The following is a 22,585-nucleotide window of genomic DNA, read 5'->3' as shown; positions in this document are numbered from 1 at the left end:
GCGCGTCAGCATCCGCTGACCCCGCTCCGTCAGTTTACGTGGCCTACCACTTCGTGGCTGAGTTGCTGTCGTTCCCAAACACTTCCATTTTCTTATAATACAGCTGACAGTTGACTGTGGAATATTTAGGAGCGAGGAAATTTCACGACTGGATTTGTTGCACAGGTGGCATCCTATCACAGTTCCACGCTGGAATTCACTGAGCTCCTGAGAGCGACCCATTCTTTCACAAATGTTTGTAAAAACAGTCTGCATGCCTAGGTGCTTGAATTTATACACCTGTGGCCATGGAAGTGATTGGAACACCTGATTCCAATAATTTGGATGGGTGAGCAAATACTTTTGGCAATATAGTGTATGTGCAGCATTTATGGAGAACTCAGAGATGTTAATATAAACCCTTCTTTCTACCTCCATTGTTCTCTGTTTATCTTAGAACCACCCCCCCATGTGTCCTTGTGTTTGTTACCTGACTCCCTGATATGCCAGGAAATGGACCTCCCTAGGTTTTTCCTCCCCAGGCAGCTCAGATGCACGTACCCCACACATTCCCTTTTCTTATTTTGGCGTGCCAGATCAGCTCACATTATTCTAGCCGATTAAATCCAGATTTATGAAAAAGGAACAACACATTTTGCTTTATTTTTATCTACTTCCCTGCATTTTGGAAGTCGGCTTCTTCAACGGACTGTGAGACAATCTCTGATTAAATAATACTTCACAATTCCACTTGAAGCTTTAGTGGGCAGTGTTGGTACTTTACATAAAAAAATGCACCATCCCATTTTTTTTGGGCATATTAATTAAATATAGCAAATCAATTTCTTTTTTTTTTTTGCCTTAAATTGCATCACTAACAGCATGCAGTTTAAATATAAAAATCTGATCTGCTTAATGGTTGTATACTATGAGGCATAGGTTGAATTGTATTTTATTTCATCATATGCTGCAGGATTCAGAGCTGGTTACCCTTTCATAGCACCTGCAATAATTGTACTGTAACACGTTTTTGGTATAAAATTTATTAAATCCTCTTTGGCACATCTTTAATTAATTCATCATAACAAATTGTTGACTTTTTAAAAAACTGAAAAATACAACTGAAATACAAAAACAACTGATACTGGTTTGCAGGAAAATCTATGGACCACAGAAAAATATAATTTAAGTGAAAGACAAAACTTTTGCAAAACTGCTGCAAATATTTCACACGTCACACTCATTGTTTAAAAATAGTCTCAGTAGCTGAAGAGTTTGGGCGTCAGAAGTGCAAATATAAGACCATTGTTCTTATCCACAGGAGTTATCAGCCAACAGAGAGCAGTCAGAACAATACAAGCAGTGGTCTGAAGTCTTTCTCAGCTTATGTTTCAGTCAGTAATCTGAAGATGTGTAGCACACTTTGGCCATCATCTGAAAAGTGTCAACATGGAAGTCATGATTAAAGTTCTTCCCCTCTGGTCAACTCTTGGGGAAGGTTAGAGAGACTTTTGTGATTGTCAGATTTAAGCGTAGATCGCAAACCTAGTGTCGTATGGAGAGATGATACTCTGCAAAGCTGAGTCTGTGTCTGCCCTCTGGTCCATCTAACAAGTATCCTAGTCAGCAGAATAGGATACTGAGGATGATTACAACAGTCCAGTGATGCCATGCTCTTCTAAAGAGCATATGGCAGATGCAAAAACAAGTATCTGATCACTTTAGAGAAAAGATTACCTTTTATCTGATTGGGTGCTGCACAAAATCTTAAAACAAACGCTACCTTTAAAAAAAAAAAAAAAGAAAAAAATATTTATGTCTGGCTTATATTCTGGGTGGTGCACTTTTAGTTTATTGTAATTCCCATAAAGGAAGTATTTGAACCTTTTGTGACCTCTGATGTTTGAGGGGATCATAATGAAATTACTCCTGGTCATGCTTCATCGGCCTTCTTGTTATTTTGGTGTCCTTAGGAATCTGGGATTAAAGGTAAAAGCTGCTGCTCTCTGTGGGGATGTGGGCTGGAAATCTGGGAATCCCACACACCAGATGTGTATGAGTCCTATATCATTAGCTGTCTGGCTTACTAACTACCAATAACCCGCGGCTCCTGCTTTCAAGATTTCCCACGTTAAGTTTCCCTAAAGACTAATAAAAAAAAAAAATCTTTAGGTCTGGTTATATATAAACAAAAACATTTAAAACACAATATTTTTTAAGCACCTACTTTTCAATGTGTCTGTTTTATTCTCGAAGCTTATTCCTTCTTTCATTTTCAATATAAAGGTGGAACTAATTAATAAAAAGTAGCTCTTCATATATATGAATTAAATGTTGTCATTGTAGCAGAGAAGACATAAGTGGCTAAATTAGTGACGTTATTAATAGAAATCAGTGTAAAACAAACCTGAAGGTTGATGGGTTTTTTAAGACCTGTATAGATAGTTAATGGTCTGATTAATGTTGCTCACTTTGCAGCAGGGCTGTTAGTTTTGTCGCCTGCATTTGCATTGATTGTTTCTCCCTAAACAGACAGACATAACTAACATCCTGCCAATCTGTGGGAAACCAGATGATTTTTAACCTGACTGATCCATTGACCGCTATCTGCACCTTCATTAGCACCTGCTAGCAGTATTAGTCTGAATCTTACACCAGCACAGTTTTTATTTATTTATGTTTTGTAAAAATTAAGAAAAAAAGAGAAGATAAGACTTGCTGTCGTTTCTTGCAGTTGATTGTCTTCAGTAAAGATATTTGAATCGTCTTATCAAATACAGCTTCAATTATATAATCTGACTGAAATTTAACATTTTTTTAACAAATCTGCGATTCAAAATAAACCAGGCCATATTTGATTACTTTTTATGGTCTTTTTTTTAGTTGTTTATCTAGTCTAGTTTAGTCTAATTAGTTTTTTTTATTGTATTATTGGGGATCTTGAAATTGGCAATACTTTAGTTTTAAATTAGAAGGAGAAAAAAAAGTGGAGAACTTTGATATTTGAAGGATTTAGAGCTTTTGAAAAGATGAGTTTCAAAGATCTGAGTCCTCTAAAAAATACTTCAATAAACTGATTTTAAGAGTGTTATAGTTTAAGGCCTTTTGGAGTCACAGTGGTTAGTTTTGACTTTCAGAGCTAAAGTGGCTAGCTTCCATCAAAACTTAACCGGCCACTCAAAGCTGTCCGCATGTCACTATACAAGTAGATGGTAATCGCTTAATGCTCACACTTACACGCTCCAAAATGGCTCGTAAGAGGAAACCCCATCTTAACAAAGCCTGGATTCCATGTGGACCTTTGGCTCATTCAAAAGGCCCTTGTTCAGTGCTGTCCGTCTGAAAGGCCCTCTGTCTTTTAGAGAGCACTTAGATCGTACCCATTACTCGGTGCATCACTACTTCTCTGCTGTTCAGGTCTCTTGGTTAAGACTGAATGAGCTCATCTGTTTGCTGTTTGTTTTAAAGAGTTCAACTTTTGTCAGATCTAGTGTTAAACAGTAAACGAATCATTGTTGAATAGAGCAACAGTGATAGATGATAGTCAAACAATCAGTGGTCTTTACAAGGATTCACCATAGATTTTAGTTTAGCAGCTTTGATTTAATTTAAACAACAATCACTCTTTTAGACAGTTTACTTAGATCAGTTTCTTGTTATGATGTTGGAAAATTGCTAGTATTTATGTCTGTCTTCATACTATTGGTGTTTAAGTTGTGTGTGTGTCTTTCTCAAGTGACTGAAGCTGGCTTCGGAGCAGACATTGGGATGGAGAAATTCTTTAATATTAAGTGTCGAGCTTCTGGTTTGAGGCCCAATGTGGTGGTGCTGGTTGCAACTGTGCGAGCGCTGAAGATGCATGGAGGGGGCCCAAATGTAAGTATGCATTGTGACCAGTTTCTTTTTCTCTGTGCTAACTTTAATAAACCTTTATGAATATTCTTATGTATTGGTAGGAAAAAAAAAACTAAATCAGCAGCTTAAGGACTAATAAAGTAACACTATGTTTTGTAGACTCAAATACAGTGAACTACCCCCTGTACCAGGGATGTAAACAAATAATCAGCTTGCAATGATTTGTTGATTAGATTTAAATTCATAGATAAAGTCCGCTTATGAAGAATGTTTTTTTGGTGGTTTAATGTTACCACTATTCATTCTTAAGCGGAGTCTAACTCATATTTGCAAGAGAAATAATCCAAAAGGAGGCATGTTAACAGGATGCAGAATGGACTTCATGCTTTTTTGTTTGTAAATATAAACAAATAAATCCTAAATTATCACCTAAATTGCTCCCATATAGTCCTACTTTGTGATTGAGCAATGTCAAATTCTCATCTGTGCTTGAAAGACAATGATTAAAAAAAAAAGTGGATGGCATAACGCTAAACAGTGGTTAAACAGCAGAAGAAGACGGGTTAACAATAAGCACGGTAGATTGGAAAGGTGGGGATTTAATGGACTTCATGGAGTCGAGTTTTTAGTCCTGTGAAAGCAACAAAAACATGGTTCAAAAGCGCTTCTAACGGCAAAAAGTCTCTCCCAGGGCTGGCTGTGTTACACAGAGAGTTGTATCACAGCTAACATCCACTTCATTAAAACAAAAGGCAGCATATCCGGTTTTTCAGTAATGGTTTTACATCCCTTTACCTTGGAAATCATAGGTGCTTCACATATTTTAATCATCTTTTTAAATTCAGTTACCTAATAGGTTCTTTTTTTTATGTCTTATTAAAATGCTTAATAATATATTTAAAAAAAAGTTTGATTCAAGCTGTTTTTAATACAGCTGCCACAAACAAACAGTTCAGTTATTATGATGCCACTGAGTTAGGATCAAGTCATTTTAGATCAGTTAATCGATAAGATGCATCCCTACCCGGTATTTAAAGCATCTCTCCTTTTTTGGTTTATTTTTACTTATGAATCAGTTGAATGTTTGTCAGTCAAATCAGTTTAGCATCATTAAATTCACTGGTGAAATCTGTGAGCAATACAAACTATTTTTAATTGTTTACTCCTCTTTTAAAGTAGTTGGAATTTCATAGCATCAGCTTCCCTTCAATAAATGTGTAGCAGTAATAGCAGTTTTAAAACCTAATGAGAAGAATTTACGTTACTTAATTTTTTTCCAACTGCATACTTTAAAAAAAGAAAAGAAAAAAGATGTTTATTCTGTTATGTCTTATTATATGTCTTGTGTTTTAGGTGTCAGCTGGTGCGCCTCTTCCCAAAGAGTACATTGACGAGGTATGAGCTTAGATACCAGAGTGTACAGATTGGGGAGCATGACAAATATGAAAATATGTCTGAGCTGATGCATTGGCTGCTCTGAACATACAGTAGCTTCCAATCTAATTAACATAAATGGGCTGGGATGTTTTAATTGCATTAAGTGAAACGTTTGCTGTGTTGCAGGCAAATTAAAGCTGCAACAGAGCTCTGTTCATGGAACAGGACATGAGATTTGATGCCATTTTAAGAAATTTAAGGGAGCTCATAAGGAGGTTCTACCGGTGGCCTGAGCCAGCCTGTTTCATCTGCTTTGTTTCCAGTTGCAGTCGGAGCTCCACCTGTATAGAAAACCACAAACATGGTTATTTGATTAGCAGCTCATATAGAACATGAGTTTGTGGTTTCCTGGCCTATCTGGTCAGAATCCCTGGACTTTGGTCACCAAAGTCTGTCAGGATTCAGAGAAGAAGATGCATGGAAACGTCAGATTTCTATATCTATATGTCAGAGTTAAGATGAGCTTCAAATTCTGTTTTGGAGTAGCTACCAATTTAGTGAACAGGACAACGGCAGAACAATAAATAATGTGGGATACTTTCTATAGTAGATTTCATTACCCAGACCAAGTACAGAAAAATGAATGTTAAAATACCCAAAAGAATCTAAGAATCAACGTTAATGGCTGCAATCAATTTTTAATGCTTAAAGTGATTTCTTCTGAATTTGTTTTGACTCCTCTGTGAAATTGTTGAGCAGGAAATGAGAGCATTTAAGCTTGACGTGAGCTGAAATCGCTGATTTCCTGTGTGAGCATCCAAATGATCTCTCTCTAAATTGCTCTCACTGTTTCAGCTGAAGCAGCTTCCGTAGATGTTGACTGTTAGATGAACTGAGGGGTCATGTAACAGTTTTATTTATTTATTTATTTATATATATATATATATATATACACAGAAGGCTTTGTAAAAGTAAGCACACCCAAAGATATTTTACAACATATTTTATTGATTCATCATTTCATAGATGAACCAAACGTAATTATAGTTCTGGATTTCAACTGTTAAAGGTGCTGTAGGAGATCTTGGAAAAACGGTTCCAGCGAGATATATTTTTGAACATACACAACCATGTATTCTCCCTTCAGAACACCCCTCGAAACCATGCCTTCAAAACACATGAATGCACATGGCAGCGGGAGCAGCGCTGATGATGCAGATCGCCATTATCACTCATTTGAATTGGTCATTAACGCCTAAATTAAGTCAAAATGACGAAATCTGCCAGCAAAACATGTTTGCTTTCAATACCCTGGTGCCGGCAGTTTGGATCACGGACATGAAAAACGCCTTCCAGGCGGTCGCCTCCACCACAGCAAACTGGGCCATAGGCTGCAGTTGAATGGGTTTCCTAGTGACTGCGCACCGCCGGTGTACCTGGGTCTGAGCGGCTCCGACAGAAATAATAATTGAAGGCAGGATGGAAAACCCGATGAACTGACTGCACTGACAATGTTTTCAGGTGGACTTTCTCACTTCAAAATAGATTCAAACTGCTTTTTACCCACTGATCACAGCAAATATAGCCGCCATTGTTACAGGCAAAGAAAGGATAAGGTAGCTCAGCCCAACGCGCATCACACCCACTTTTTGACCACACAGCCAGAGCAGCAACCGGGATTTTGGTCGACTACAGTGCAGCACGTAGTCGAAACAGGGAGCCAGCGGAGGACGGAGTGACTGAACCTGACCTGGTAACAGTAGCCTGGACACCTGCATCCCTGTGCTTCCCCCCCGCCTGCCTTACCACTCCCCAGCCCCCCTCCTCTGGCTGAGGACGGGCGGCTCATGGCTCTCTCCTGAGGTCCGGTCCAGTCAGCGTTTCAGCAGTTGACACTTCAGAAACCCAAATCTGGTCACCCAAGCATAGATGCTTCAGCCACACATCAGAACTGAACTTGTACAAGCATAGAAAATGAAGCAGCACGCGCGTTTTTTTTTTTTGCTGCTCTTGCTGCTTTAGGTTAACCTGACAACAGCCAGATGCATGTCTCGCTCGGCCTAGCTCCACTCGCATACATCTGGGAACCCGCCATAGGAATTGCCTTTACTGAAGGCTGGGCCTTATCAGAACTCCTTGCATATGATTGGATAAGCCACTTGTTTGTCATCTTTATTGACGTGCTATTTCAACCACTAACACCGAAGCTAACCCGTGACGCTGTGAGAGGAGGAGCCATTTGGTAGATCAAGCTCTTGCCAAATCCGGTCGGGAGAAGGGCGAAAACATCGTTTCCACCAACAAAAGCCTTCAAAGCCGTTCTCTGATGTTCTTTTAATGAAACAATATCAGATAGATTGGACAGCACAGAAGAAATAGCAGCATCAATGCTAACGCTTGCTTCCTCAATGCGAGCCGCCAATCAGGACACACCCGCCCTGCGTCCTGATTGGACAGACCATAAATTCGGTTGGGGAAATCATTTTCAATGAGCGGGTTCCCAGATGTATGTGAGTGGAGCTAGGCGGAGCGAGACATGCATCTGGCTGTTGTCAGGTTAGCTTTAGGTGTGAACGTAGCATAACAGTGGCTAGCTTCCAGCCATGGCGTCCTGCACGAGCATTGGGGGATCGATCCGTTCATGTGTCAGGCTATGCGCCTAGGGGGGAGGGACAAACAGACGACCGTAATTCACATGTCAGAACCCAAACGTGTACAACGGGCCGTCTATTGTGATTGGTTGGGGTTATTCATTGATTTCTCACTGTATTGGGCACCATTTATTTTAGTTTCACTTCCAGACCTTCTATTTCACTGCTTGCTAAGTGGCTATGGTGAGATCTTTAAGCCACATGGTAAAAAACGGTTAGAAAAGATCTCCTGCTGCACCTTTAAATATAGTCAAAATAATGTGATCTAATCTATGGTATTGGTTCTATATTTGGGCTCCTCCTGCTTGAAGTAGAACTTTTACAGCCTCTATAAAGTTGTCTTCAAGATTCCTTCCTATTTGGCTGCATCCATCTTCTCATCAATTTTACTAGCTACCCCGTTTCTGTACCCAGACAGCATGATGCTGCTGCTGTCAGAAATGTTTCATGGTGGGGATGGATTTTTCAGGGTGACGAGTAGGGTTGCTTTTACCAAGGCCAAACAGTTTGGTGTCAACCAGCCAGTCGATCATTCTCCACATGTTCATGTGGATCTCATTTAATAATTACGAGACTAGAATTTATTTTAGGAAATATTAGGCTAAAGTGGGCTAAGAAACATTCATGCCAAACGATTTACAAAAAGGGGGGGGAGGGGGACTTCAGTTTGCCTTTTATTTGTGTTGGTTTATCATATTAAATACATATAGAATAGATTAGTTAGTTTTTTATTATGACCTTTTGAAAGGAACTGAAAAAAAAAACAAGTTTAACCAAATGCTCCTGTTGTTTTTTTTTTTTAAGCCTCTGAGTTTTTTGTGCGTTTCTCTCGTAGAACCTCAGCCTCGTTGCCAGCGGCTGCCGTAGCAACCTGAAGAAGCAAATCCAGATTGCCCACCTATTTGGCGTTCCTGTGGTGGTGGCACTGAACGCTTTCAGGTACTTTAAACCATTTCAAATCCAAAATACCAAGTTTTTAAATCCATCAGATTCTCATTTCATGTCCTTTGAGTGATCGCATATAAGACTCTCCCCTCTGGTCATTTAGGACGGACACCCAAGCAGAGATTGACCTGGTGTGTCAGATAGCCAGAGAGTGTGGCGCTTCTGACGCTGTGCCGTGTCAGCACTGGTCGCAGGGTGGGCGGGGCTCTTTACAGCTGGCCAAGGCCGTGAAAGAGGCAGCTAGCAGACCTGCAAACTTCCAGTTCCTGTATAATACAGAGGTTAGCTCAGGTGCTACGTACACCAACATTTCTTACCATTGAAATACCTTCATGTTTGATTTTCTTTGGATACTTTGTTTGCACCCAATGATTAATTTGTTTTCGCCAAAGCTTGTTGAGGTTACAAAAAAATCAGCTGTTTGGAGTTTTTTAGATGAAGTAGTTGTGACTTAAATTAACTGCCGCCATCACATTGGCTGTCATTAAGGGTTGTTCCATTCACAGCATGCTTGTTAAGAGAAAAACACTTATTCGGACTGATATGAACTCTTGAAATCCAGTGGGAAGTGTCAGAAGACTTGGCTTGTTATACTCGGTCCTTAAATCGAATCACTTGGTTAAACACTTCAGATTAGTGTTGGCCTCATACAGATGTTTACTCTAATTGGTACTTCCCCTCCTTTATTGGCTCCCTGTCCCTCTGTGTCTACACGTTGCCGATGCGCTGCTTTTCCCACAGATGCCAATACTGGAGAAGATCCGAACAATAGCCCAGAAAGTGTACGGAGCGGAGGACATCGAGCTGTCTCCAGAGGCCAGGAGCAAAATAGATTACTATAATCAACAGGTGAGATCACTGCAGCTGTAATGAAAGACTCACAAAGGGACGGGAATCCTGTTGCCTCTATCCTCCCCCTGCTCTCTATTTATACTATATAACCCCGTTTTTATGCTTGTATTTAGGGTTATGGATCATTGCCCATCTGCATGGCAAAGACCCATCTGTCCCTGTCCCACATGCCTGATAAGAAAGGCGCACCCACTGGATTCGTTCTGCCCATCAGGGATGTCCGTGCAAGTATTGGAGCAGGCTTCATCTACCCACTAGTGGGAACGGTAAGAGGGATTTGGATGTTAAAACTAGCAACACATTTAACCTTTTAAACACGGAGTATGATCAATGTTTAATATGATTTGATTTTTTAGTTTGATGCCGAAATGTTAAACAGAAATCTGGAGGGGGGGGTTTTACCCACAAATGCTGCTAAAACATATGATAAATTTATAGTTTGATTACTTTGAGCATGTGTCTATTTACTCTGTTACTTTAGGGACATGTTTGGTTGGTAGAAACGCAATTAGCCCATTATTTTAAGGTCTGTCCATCCACTTTTCCTTCCGTCTGTTCATCCAAAAGTTCATCCGTCTATCCATTCAGCATCATCATCTATTTCTCCAGGCATCCTTTCCTACATCTTATCAATTCACAAATCCATCAATGCATCCAAGTCTCTTGTTCTCTGCTGTCTCCATTCAGTGCATACATTAATTTATCCAAATACTCCATTTATCAGTCATCCATCCACCTTTCTGTCTAAGCATCCATCCAGTCTGCTTATGCCACTATAGAAATATGTTATGAATGTTGCTTTTTGGTTTTACATTAAAATAGCTTAAAAAGATTTAGAAACAGTGGATATTTCGGTTTGGAAAAGAGCCCCGACCCCCACAGCTGTAAATGTTTGAGCTCTCTGGTACAAACATGGCTACTTTCTGCTGGTTAATGAAGAGTTTATTGATTAAAACATAGTTCATAAGATCTTACATTTCTAAGTTTTGTCACTGGTCAGTGTTTGGTAATTTCAGTCATGTCCTCTGCTTTTCTTCCTGTCCTGTCCTACCCTGTCTAGAACCCCTCGGGGGGTTCAACGATGGGCCGGGCAGGAAGGAAGCCAGTTCCTGCATGCTTCGCCTCCCGCCGTTTCACCAGCGTACCCTTAGGGTCCGCTTCGGATTGTCAGGGGTGGAGGTGTCAACCCCTGGCCATGCTGTGAAACAAGGTTGCTGGCATCTGTCCGTTCTCCCCAAACCCGCCCTTGATCCTCCACTCACGCAGTGGCAACACCAGACTCTGAACCCTTCAGCTGACTGCTAGCAGGTCTCTCATTGACAAATCTGCTTCCATTTTCTGCTTATATTCAGTGCAAGTTATGTTTTGACTTATTGGAATGTCAGTGTTAAAAAAAGACAGAAAAACCAGAAATACATGAAGCATAGAAAGAATATCTCTAAAGAATCTATTTGCAATGCTTTAGCAGATGCAGAAATTAGACTTGAGCTGCATTCAGCACTAAATATGAAAATGTCAGAAGATCCAGCTGACTGGGACAGGTGGAGTTACCAGTATGGGAACCGTGGTTTGTTCAAAATGCTAGTAAAGGATGAGGATCATCAGTGAGTAAAGAACTGGCCTGATCTAATGCTTCAGACATGTCAGAGAGCGAGTCACCGGCAGAACAACAGATCTCTGTGCTGTATGTGTCCCTCATCTAAAACTATTAAAAGCTGACTGATCTGGAAGTTCAAAACAGTTTTAACAGGTTGAAGATTGACCAGCTCATCGTCATAACGTGAATCGAGTTTTGCTTCTTAATCCCCATTCATAGTGAATATCTGTTGTTCTTCAAGACTTTTCTCTAAAGGGGGGGTGAATCCAGCTACCCTGTGTCCTGCAGGGTTGTTCCCCACAAAGGCTCGTTGTGTCTGCAGATAATTGAGGGACTTATTTGGCAGAGTGGAGTTTCCAACTTTAGCCACGGCGTGTTACGTGTTTTTGCAAGTGCCAACTTGTTCTGAGGCTTTAGGGGGGGGGGGCGTGCGTGATGGTGGTAAGAGCTCATCTTTTGTTGCTTTGAAGACTAAAAGAGATCCAAAAGTTTGAATTTTTTTTTTTTAAATGTTCATGCTGTATTATGTTTTTATTCTCTTAAGTGACATCAGTCTTTCATTCACATATTTTTCATCTCAATAAGTAATTTAAATGCCAACAGGAAACATTTATTTTGACTTCCTATTTTGGGAATTTAATGAAATTACTAAAACTTTATAAATTAATGACCATAAATCAGCATTATATTAAATTGGAGGGATAATATGATCACAGTGTGGCTCTTCTCACCGCAGGCAATGTGATCCAAATTGGTGGTGTTTTTTTTTTCATTCTTTTCATTTTTAAATTGGTTATTAGTCAAGTGTTCTCTTTGTCATAACGTAGTCAAACTCAAATATTTATTACTTTAAAAAAAAAAAATTATTTTTCCAATCAAAGCCATTTAGATATGGTCTTAGATATGGTTATTTAGCCGTATATATAGAAACAAACAGATCAATGGCAGTATGTAACAGTTTCTGTCTTAAGGATTCAATGAGTAGGCTCCTCTTTTACAGTTTTTATTAAATCTATTGAGTGCTAAGCTGCTACCAAAGGTATACAACCGTTTGAAGAAGTTACTTAAAGATGCTAAAGTTTTCTGTTTAACCAAACGTTTAATTCCACTCGCATATAAACCTTTTACTTGTTGGAAACTACTCCTCTTTTATTGATTATTCAGCGTTTTCCCATTACTCTCAACCATTTAATCTCTTGAATGACGAAGAAGAAGCTCCTTTACTTCTAGTTTGAGTCATCTACTATTGTTTCAGGAATGTGCCTGTTGCATACTTGAAATGCAACCAGAAGCTGAGCTGGAGCTGACGATCCACATCCGCTATGTCAGATTGTATATACATGTCCACCCTGCTTTAGACTTCCTCAGACAGGAAACTCTTTGCTCACTTCCTCCTGTCTCATTTGTACTAATGGTCCCATAAAACTGCCCCTGGGTCAGTAGAAGGGAGGCATGCAAAGAATGTCGCTGCCTCTCTAATGAACAGGATGGTTTTCCTGTCCTTCTGGACTAGATGATTCCACTTTTGAGATGGAAAATGTGTTTTTAAGAGTTGTCTCTAGTATTCCGAACACTGAACTGGGTTTTTACCAAATGTTCATTATTCAGTTTGTCTAATTACTTAATTTACTTAGCGTACATGAAACTTGTAACTTGTGAGTCTGCGCTCACATGATTAAGTTCAGAGTGATGTTATTAATTTCATTAACCGTTTCTACTGCTGTCTACTTTTCGTGTGTCCTTAACTTTTTTTACTTTCTTCATCCTAATCTGATGCCTATACGTATTTTTACTGGCTTTAGATTTAAAATCGCTTGTTGAATAATGCATTAAGTTCAGCAGCCGTCAGATTTTGGTGTTATTCCTCTGTAAGGGCCAGCGGACTATTATTTTCTGATCATTCTTGTTACATGTAGAGCTAGGACCCTTTATCATGGGAAAGAACAAATTTACCTCAGACTGGCTTCAGTAGATGGCTAAAACATGTCAGTGACATTTGGGGTTGAACATACACTAGCAGGAACATCTGTAGGCCAGCTGCTGCTCCACATAACAGCACACCTTTTCTGATGTATTTAAGTGATGAATTTCCTTTTAAAATATATCTATGGCTGAAGTGAAAACTGACAAGCTAGTCCATGATGTGTCGAATTAAAGGGAAATTTATTTTATTCGAGTGACATGATTTACTTTGGTTATAATTACAGCTTCTTCAGTAGTTACAAATTGATCATTGATCATGAGGTTAATAAAGTTAAGGTGATTTTCATACTTTTATAGGCTCTTAATTGAAATAGTAAGGGGCATAAAATTGTGTTTAAGAAATAAAAGTTAACCAACGGAAACCTTAGGACACTGCTTCGAGGTGTTGGGTGCATATAAAACAGCTTTAAAAGAAATGTCACTGATTTGATGGTTGCTGAAAACAGAACAATATTCAATCTCAGAAATGGTTTCAATTGAAATAAAAAAAAAAAGTAAGGTAACCGAAATCAGAGGTGTCAAGTAACAAAGTAGAAATGCTTTTGTTATTGTGCTTAAGTACATTTTTAGGTATCTATACTTTACCTCTTTACTTATTTTCTTCCTACTTCTGACTTCTACTCATTACATTTTCACACAAGTATCTGTACTTTCTATTACTTACATTTTAAAAACAAACGTTACTCGTGACTTTTGGTTTAACGTTTATAAATATTTATTTCCCGTCATGTGCGCCATGCAATGCAGATCATTGGCTCCATCCACATCTAGTGAAAACTAGCGTAATTGGATGAGTCATATAACGCAAACACTCATTGGTTAGCTAAAGGAAATCATCAGAAGCAAGCAGGTGTTCTTCAAACTGCAAACTCGAATTGTCTATGCCATGCTACAATGTAGGATTCAGAAAAAGATGTTGAAATGTCTGAAAGGTCGGATGCAGGCGAGAGCGTATCGTGAGACGGAGACCAACAAGACCTCCCAAATTCTTGGCCCTATCTCAAAGAATCTTTCAAAATAGTCGAAAAATTGAGCTTCTAATTCATATAGTGGCACCTGGCTGTTTTTTTTTTTTTTAGTTTGGTTTATACTTTTATACTCTTAAGTATTTTTTGGAGCACATACTTTTTCACTTTTACTTGAGTAAAGATACTTCTACTTTTACCAGAGTGTTTTAAAAACTGCAATATCTATACTTCTACTTCAGTAACAAATGTCTGTACTTTTGTCACCACTGACCGAAATACAAATTTCTTAGTTTTGGTGGCCAAGTGGATAAGGTGGCTTTTTTTAGACCTACATAAACTGTACTGTCTGAGGTTTATATTCCTTTTTTTTGTTTGTATTTCAACCCACCTTCTTTCTGATCCATTTAGGCTTTATTTACTAAACAGACATTTTAATCTCTGCAGTAATAAGTGTCTAAGTTTATCCCCTGTCTTTTATGGTGTGTTATTATTCAGATATTACTATTATTTTAATGTTTTTCTCCAGTTTTTCCTTATCACTATCACACATTTCTTCAGTGACTTTCTGAAATCACTTGATTTGTTTGGTTCGAAGCACATTTTCCAACTATGGCACAGATTTTTTTCTTATGTTCTACATGTGCATTAGTCTTAGATATTGCATTATGTTTCCCAACTATGTTTGTAGTTTGCAAAGCAGTGATTATCAATCAGAGTCATCCTCTTTCTTTGAGCTGGACTTCAGGGAATAATGTTTTAGCTGTAATCACTGGAACGGGTTTGACTTGATTAAACCTCCTGCCCTAGAGGCCGCCCCATTGTCCTCTCTATGAACAAGGCTGCCATTTTCTACCCCGTTGACGTGAAGTTAAATGAGTCCAGATTATTGTTATTGGACCTGTAGGGGTTGATCCCACTCACCTGATCACCACGTTTAGAAGCTGAACCTCTGCAGGGTCTCAAGCAGCTGTGTTGTGGAGACCATTCTAATGCATGGTTTTAGTGAAGTTTACCATACATCTAACATGTACTGATTTATTTTTTAAGCCACTGACATATTGATGAGTTTTATATAAAAAAAAAAAACAGTTGCAGAACAGATGCAGCTGCTGTGTAATGTTTCCTTCCTTTGATAGGTCTGTAATACGATCCATTTAAAGTGTCTTGAAATACTCCGTTTCCATGGCTGTTTCTACAGATGAGCACAATGCCCGGCCTGCCAACCCGACCTTGTTTCTACGACATAGACCTCGATCCAGTAACGGAGGAGATCAGCGGCCTCTTCTGAGCAACATGTTTCAGTGGGTACAACTGCTTCATCCTCCCTGTTGCAGAATCTACCTGGTCTTGTATGGTACATACATGGCTGTTGTAGTTGTAGGTTTATAGTGTTTAAATTCTCCCTGCCGTACTCCTTAAACATTTTCTCTTTTCCTTATGCTCCTAGGTTGGTTCTCAGGATCCGTAACACTCAGCTGTTCCCTCTACATCTGAAACACTGAGATGAAACACCACAGCTGTTAAAAGTAGCCTCACATCAAAAGCCTTGTGCTTAAATATGTCTGCTCTTTGCTGTTTGGCCTGAATACCTAACTATGAAAGCTAATACAGAAAAGCAGTGCTTAATGTGCTCAGTGACAATCCTGCTGACTTATTTTACCTTAGCAGCATTAAATTCAATTAATTTTTCTTTGTTTCAAGAACAACAAATCAAACAGTTCATTCATTAATTCAGTTTTAGGTTTATGCTGTATTTGCACATTTCTTTGACATGTCAAAGATCTCCAGCTGTGATAGTGGATTCAGCATCACTCCATGAGTTTACTGCTACTGCTCTGTCGAAGGTTTCAAATTTATTTGGGTTTACGTGCTTTCTTCTTTTGTTTTTTTGTGGTTTTAATTTGATTTTCTTTTTCATAAAGGTCAACCCCAGTCAAATGTCTTAACAATGGTGCTAAAACTGTTTATACAGTTTGTGTATTTTTCTGCTTTGTTACTGGAAGATGAACAAAAACTTGATACTATGGTCCGGTATTATCTTTTCTCTGTTATCTTTTTTTGCTGTTATATGATTTCTTTTTTATTTTATTGGTGAGCTTTTTTTATTTATATAATCTTATGGTCCAACATTAAGGCAGAGGCGGTAACTCGGACATTCAGGTGCAAAAAAAAAAAAACAATTTAATTGCTTAATTGGCTGAGTTCACCTCTGTTTTTCATCATTACCCGTGTTACTGACTGAATTTAACTAAATCTACTTTTACAGTTAAACGGACTAAAACAAATGGGACTTTCAAAAGCTGGAATGGTGTTAAAGCATTTTTTTTTTACTCCCCTGACCAAAATATGTTCAATATTTTTTGGATATATATATATTTTCAGATGACCACAAGTGCCTTTTAAATAAATATCTTATTGCTTACAAATTTGTTCTTGTATATTTGGTTTTTTTCCTATTTCTGCACACAGTTTTTCTTGTTTTGTTGCCTCACACATATGCATCAAGTGCTTTAGAATACAGGATAAAATATACTAAAAGATCTCCTGGAATGCTTTTGCAGGTAATACCTTCTTTGTTTTGAGAAAAATATCTGCCAATACCTTTTAAAAGTTCTTGCTTCCTATAAAGAAATGACACAAAATGCCAAAAGAACTGCGGTAAGCATGAATGTAGAAAAAATACTTTCAAAGCAGGTTACAAACTGCTGATTCACTAACAGCTGTAGTAGACAGATGTGCTGCTAATAGCATGGTTGTAAACAGGTATTGGGCTTGTATCTTGCAAGAAAGATAAAAATCTAACAGGGGGGGTTCTGATCCTGTAGAGGTCCTCTACCAGCTCCTTTGCCTTCATCAATCTTCTGACAAGTCTACAGAACTGTACCCAAAAGATAAAGAATATACCAAAATAAAATCTTTTTGCAAACATCCAGGACTCTCCAAGCATTTCTTTGTTTTCCCAAAAGATAATGTAGTCTACCAAGGTGTTGGCAGCATGCCTGAAAGTTGGCTGCCGGGCCCCCTAAGCAGCACCGCAGGGCGCAGCATCTGTCATTATATAGCGTTTGCAACATGGAGCTGCTTTACATGCATGCATAGCTGACATTCCACACCTCCTCACTCTGTTATTCTCTGCCTTCAAACCGTCAGGAAGTGGCAGTTAAAACTACAGTTCTGGCTCCGGGAATCCTGTCATTTATTCCCACTGTTACATAAATACATGCCGAGTAAGGTGGGGGGGCTGAGCGTCTCTGTTTTGAGCCGATGACAGATTTAAAGTTGTTTTTGTGGAGAGGTTTGTTTCCTCATTTCTGATCAACCAAGAAGTGTTTGTGATAATTTCGAATAATTTGTTGGCAATATTTTGCTCAACGGACCAATTTCAGTACCAAGGACAGGTCTCCGGATGTCAAAAACTGAACTGGTTTAGATTAAGTGTTGTCTGACATCTGTGTAAATAAGGATTTAATGAAAGCTTCATTAAACTTTAAGGAGTCTTTGAACCAACATATTTGGGAAATACTTAAACAGCTAAAATAGATGTTACCTTAGTCTATTTTATCCAATATAAGAGAGCTTCTGTTGGCTAACATCTGTCTTCCATCATGACACCTCTAATCCAGCGGACGGCATGCAAATAGGCGTCTGGTTTCGTGTCAGACCCTGCTGTTCCTGGACCAGTCATCTCCTGGTGCTCGATGCAAGCACTAAACCTCAGGGCCTCATTCTTCAAATCACTAAGGCCTGGTCACAAAACACACAAATCTGCATCATTGAGAGCTTAACTCTGATTAATTCAGTCATAATTCTTTATTTGTCTTTTTGTGTTTTAGAATACATTTATAAAGTCTTATTCTTTCCACTGTATTTACCCTCTTTGGATTGAAGACTCCTTTCCTGCATAGAGGGTGGGGGGGGATGCAGTTTACTTGTGAACGTGTTGATTTGTGGGGGTAGGTGAGCTTTGAGGCTTTCGTGCTCCCCTTGCCTTATCACTTTATTGAGCGTAAACCATGACACATCCAGAAGGGGTTTAATGAGAAACGCCTTGTGTCTTCTTCATCCATGAAATATCAGCATCCCCACTGAGGGTCTGACACATTTATCTTTTTATTTTCTTTTTTTTCCCTAAAGAGAGGGAAGCAGATCTTAAAAATATGTAATTTTTCAACACAGCAGCTGGATCTCACTATAATCCACTCTGTATTTAAGGCACATTATAAAGCAATTTCAGAAATGCAACCTTTTTTTTTAAAACATCTTTCAGAGAGTCCTTTATTCTATGTACTCTAACAAGCTTCCCGTGGCTCTCCCGTGCATTTGATCTTTGCTGCCTGGTCTAAATTGTGTTATCCTATGCATCTTCCATTCTTTTTAAACAGCTTATGGCAGAAAATGTTTCCTTATTAAAACCATCCTTAGTATGTAATATCATTTTATCCTTTTAAATAATCAATATAAGTGCAAATGTCCACCCTAGTGAGTCTCGTTTAAGTTTCTTGAACTAAAACTAGGATATCTAAAGAGTGATACAAATCATCTGCCATATTTCTCTATTTTAATGAGAGATTTAGTGGATAGTTGGACTGGTATGTGCAAAATTCCAAAAAGGTGTTCATGAAAATAAACAATTCACTCTAGAGGCTAATAAATGTGTGTAAAGAGTCTCATTCCTACCAGAAAACCTTTCACAAGGTTGAGATTGCATTGGTAAACCCTTAAGATGTCACTTTAGATAAACATATTAAAGTCATTTTAAGAAATCAGAGCCACTCATGCAGTAACTATTTCCTAAATAAACCAGATTAAGTGTATCAGAGGGTAACCTTTAACTTATTTGCTTCCTTTAATGCAATTTTTAGATGCAGTCATGCTATATATACAGCAGTGATGTAGATTGTTGCAGTTCTGCTCAGGGAGACCTCTAGAACCAAGGCAGGCGATAGGGAAACGAAAGGATAGAGATAGAGCTCTTTTAGGGACTGTTACTGCACCTTAGGTGCACAAAATAGTGTTATCACAGATCTTTCCTTGCAGCTGCTGTTGGATTTCATAACCAAGTGTTCACACCCCTGCTGTGATTTTCATATTCTTGTAAGTAGCCTGTTTGTGTTTTCTATACATTAATATCTGTGCACGATTTATGAATTTCTTTAGCAACTCCTCTCCCCAATTCTGTTGAATTTTTTCTTTAATCTGAACTATTTTACTAACTGTACAGTATTTTTATTTACGTTGTAACATTTTGATTACTCTACAGTCTCTTATTCTTATTTTTATTTTTCTAACTTTTAGTTTACATGAATGTAAGAAAGTAACTTTAATTTGAACCCATTAATTGTTGGGGGAAAGAAGCCATGCAGATTTCCCGTGGGGGGTTAGACTAAGCTTTTTTTGCCAATTGGAAGGGAAGGGAGGAAAATGCTGATCGTTAGTGGGTTTAACCCATGTTTGAAACACAAACGTTACCCCGTATTTTCATTGGACAGAGGCTGAACATTATATATAACCATGGGAAATCTTTCGCCCCATACAGTGCTATGTTAGTGCGTTCCTAATGATGGAGTATTGTCACTTATTGTTCTGTTACCACCACTTAAACAAAGTGATCTTTTCCAGATTGCTCATTAAATCTGCTCCACAACCTGATTCCTAACCTATTATATTGTGCTTGCTTGGTCTCCTGATGCTGTTTGTTGATTTGTGCTCTGTAACAAACCTCTGAGCCCTTCGAGAACTGCATTTTTTCTGATCAGACCTAGACATAAGACTCAAAATCAGGGGACTTCTGGGGTCAGTTTGTTTCATTAGATGGTTTATATTTAGCAGCATCGAAGTAAAAGGTGCTGAATTAGTGCAAGCCAAACTGTGTAGATTTTAATTTGTAAAAATTAACATAATTATGCTCTTTGTCTTGCTCCAAAGCAATGACCCCTGATAAAATACCCTGTACAATATACTTTATTCATAAAGTTTTATCCCTTTATAGGGCACTCAGTGAAATCCTTTGAAAATCCACATTTCAAGCCAATAGTGTTATTGGAATCCAGAACAAGACCTTATTACCTTTGTAATATTTAGATGGCAAAATTAATGTCAATGTAAAAACAAGAAACATCAACTTCCCTGACTATATTAAGAAAAATATAAAAAAAAAAAATAAGTTCTTCTATAAGATTCATGAAAAACAATCTAAGTTTGATAGAAACACTTTTGTTTTTGTTTTTTGGTACACCATAACCTTAGGGGCATTAATGCTGATACTGGCACTTACATTTTTCCGATTTATAAACCTAAATATAACTGTTAACCGGGTTTATTAACTTTTTTACTTTTCAATTAGCTTGTTACTTTTTTTTTTCTTGACTTTCAAGGGCTCATCTCATTGGTCAAATCCTAAAATAAGATGAAAAGCACTGTATCTTTGCTGAATGGCTGGATATAGATCTTGTGCTTCTAGACGTCCCTGAGGGACTGAGGGGACTCCATTTGTAAGAGGTATGCAAGTGATCAGAAATGGTAACTTGCCCTATAAAGGGTTATATGTACCACCTTTTTGCAGAAGTCTGTTTATTCAAGTTGTCCTCCAAGGTGTTTGCATGTACTTGCAGAACTCATTTCCCAGGTGGGTTCTAATTTCATTTCCAGTTTCTAATTTCAGCACAAGACTCCCCCAGCTGTGCATTATTTATTTCATTAACTCTCCTTTGTGGTTTTTTTTTTTTTAACCCATTGATCAGCAGCTTTCCTGATAGAAGAGGACCACATGGGCAGTGACCTGCAGGAGGTCTAAAAAAATAAAATAAAAATCAGAGTTTGGTGGTCCTCCTCACACTTCATCACTCCTGATCCAGGCCGAGTTGGGGAGGAGCTACACCTCTCATTTGGACGCTTTAGATACTGTGGTGCAATAGTTGTTTTTCTCTCTCTCTCTCTCTTTATCTCTCCCTCTCTGCTGTTTTCGTTAGTTAGTCTGATCGAAGACGAGGGAAGTTCACATTTCGCCTACAGATCGCCATGGGAGCACAGGGCTCATCGCAGCGGGACGGGAAGATCCAGGAGGATGCGGCAGCTTCAGCCTCCGGCGGGGAGCTGAGCGCAGAGGTGAAGCTGATCCAGGAGGGAAAGGTACAGTTTATTTTCAGCCCTCCCCATCTCCAGGCACATAGACACAAAACAGCAGGGTTCATGTTTGCAAACATCCCATCCAGCCTCCTGCTCTAATGTTGCGCAGCGCTCCATGTGCGTCTGTTTTTGCTGAGTAATGGTTCGGCTGCTCTGCAGTCCCTGCAGTAATAAAACGCCAGCATGCAGCTGAAGGTGCTCTGATTAACACCAAGGCAGGATGTATATAAAGATATATGCACACCCGTTTATTAAGGTGTTATAATATGCATCATTTGAGAGAGATTCACTGCTGGTCAAATAATCTTAAAAAAAACACAGATTTTGTTATTCCACCTTTTTAAGTATATTGCAAAATTATAAATGTTGAGATTAATGTTTTGTTGTTGTTTCCTTTATCTGAAAAAGAAGTCTTTTTAAATTAATACAGCCAAAAAAAAAAAAAAATGGAACATTTAAACTTCACCTTTGAGGAGGAAGTATAAAAAATATTAGTTATATATAACTTGCAATTAGCTATAATAATCTTTGATAACTTATTTATTATGCAATAATAAATCATATTGCAATTTGTTTTTAAAATTATTTTTCTTTATTTAACTGAATATCTGTAAACATAGGTGATGTTCACTAACAAAATAAAAGGCATAAACTCGTTGAAACAATAATAAAAATCATGGTGTTCATCACCACCTATAATCAGGATCTGATAATTTTTTTTTTTAGGAATTATTAATGTTTAGATATCTGATTAATTAGTGTTTTATTGACATCTGTGCAGCTAGCTTTTTAATGTTATACAGAATTTAGTTGCTGTTAACTGTATTTTGGGATCTGTTACATAACTGAACTAAAGTCTTAAATTAAAGCATTATTTTTCTAATTATTTTGAAAGAAACATTTCCAGCTAATTACCCTTTCCTCTTTTAAAAGAGAGCCCCCACACTTAAACCTGCAGGGATTATTTGGGATTATAAAACAGATGAGTGGATACTGTAGTTGCACAGAAATGAGCACCAGACTCTAAGTAGTTTTAACTTGATGCAAAAACCATATCTGAAAACAGCTGTCAGTCCAATTATTGAGGGATTGTTTCAACTGCTCCAAATTAAAGAGCTGACTTCCTCACTATGAGGGGAAACATGATGGTTAGGGAGTATTTCCAACTAAATATTTGACAGATAACAGCGAAGAGGGATTAAGCTGCCAAAAAACTACATTTCAGATTCTTTAGTTAATCTGCTGCCCTTTTT

General features: G+C 38.3%; 2 protein-coding genes across 2 annotated transcripts in view; both read left to right on the top strand.

Annotated features, from left to right (window-relative positions):
* Positions 1–15,921, top strand: part of mthfd1l (methylenetetrahydrofolate dehydrogenase (NADP+ dependent) 1 like) — a 41,115-nt gene extending 25,194 nt beyond the window's left edge. The window contains exons 21-28 of the mRNA XM_038281662.1: positions 3,716–3,855; positions 5,188–5,229; positions 8,698–8,801; positions 8,911–9,088; positions 9,549–9,656; positions 9,773–9,925; positions 15,406–15,508; positions 15,655–15,921. Coding sequence (XP_038137590.1) covers positions 3,716–3,855; positions 5,188–5,229; positions 8,698–8,801; positions 8,911–9,088; positions 9,549–9,656; positions 9,773–9,925; positions 15,406–15,495 — 815 coding nt within the window. The 3' untranslated portion in view covers positions 15,496–15,508; positions 15,655–15,921. The remainder of the gene's footprint in view (positions 1–3,715; positions 3,856–5,187; positions 5,230–8,697; positions 8,802–8,910; positions 9,089–9,548; positions 9,657–9,772; positions 9,926–15,405; positions 15,509–15,654) is intronic.
* Positions 15,922–21,110: 5,189 nt separating this feature from the next.
* akap12b (A kinase (PRKA) anchor protein 12b) overlaps positions 21,111–22,585 on the top strand; it is a 53,053-nt gene continuing 51,578 nt past the window's right edge. The window contains exon 1 of the mRNA XM_038281644.1: positions 21,111–21,335. Within this exon, the coding sequence (XP_038137572.1) occupies positions 21,225–21,335 (111 nt within the window). The 5' untranslated portion in view covers positions 21,111–21,224. The remainder of the gene's footprint in view (positions 21,336–22,585) is intronic.

Source organism: Cyprinodon tularosa, unplaced genomic scaffold (genome assembly GCF_016077235.1).
Source record: "Cyprinodon tularosa strain WSP-4 unplaced genomic scaffold, ASM1607723v1 ctg173, whole genome shotgun sequence".
NCBI classification, from domain to species: domain Eukaryota; kingdom Metazoa; phylum Chordata; class Actinopteri; order Cyprinodontiformes; family Cyprinodontidae; genus Cyprinodon; species Cyprinodon tularosa.
This window is presented reverse-complemented; position numbering and strand designations above follow the sequence as displayed.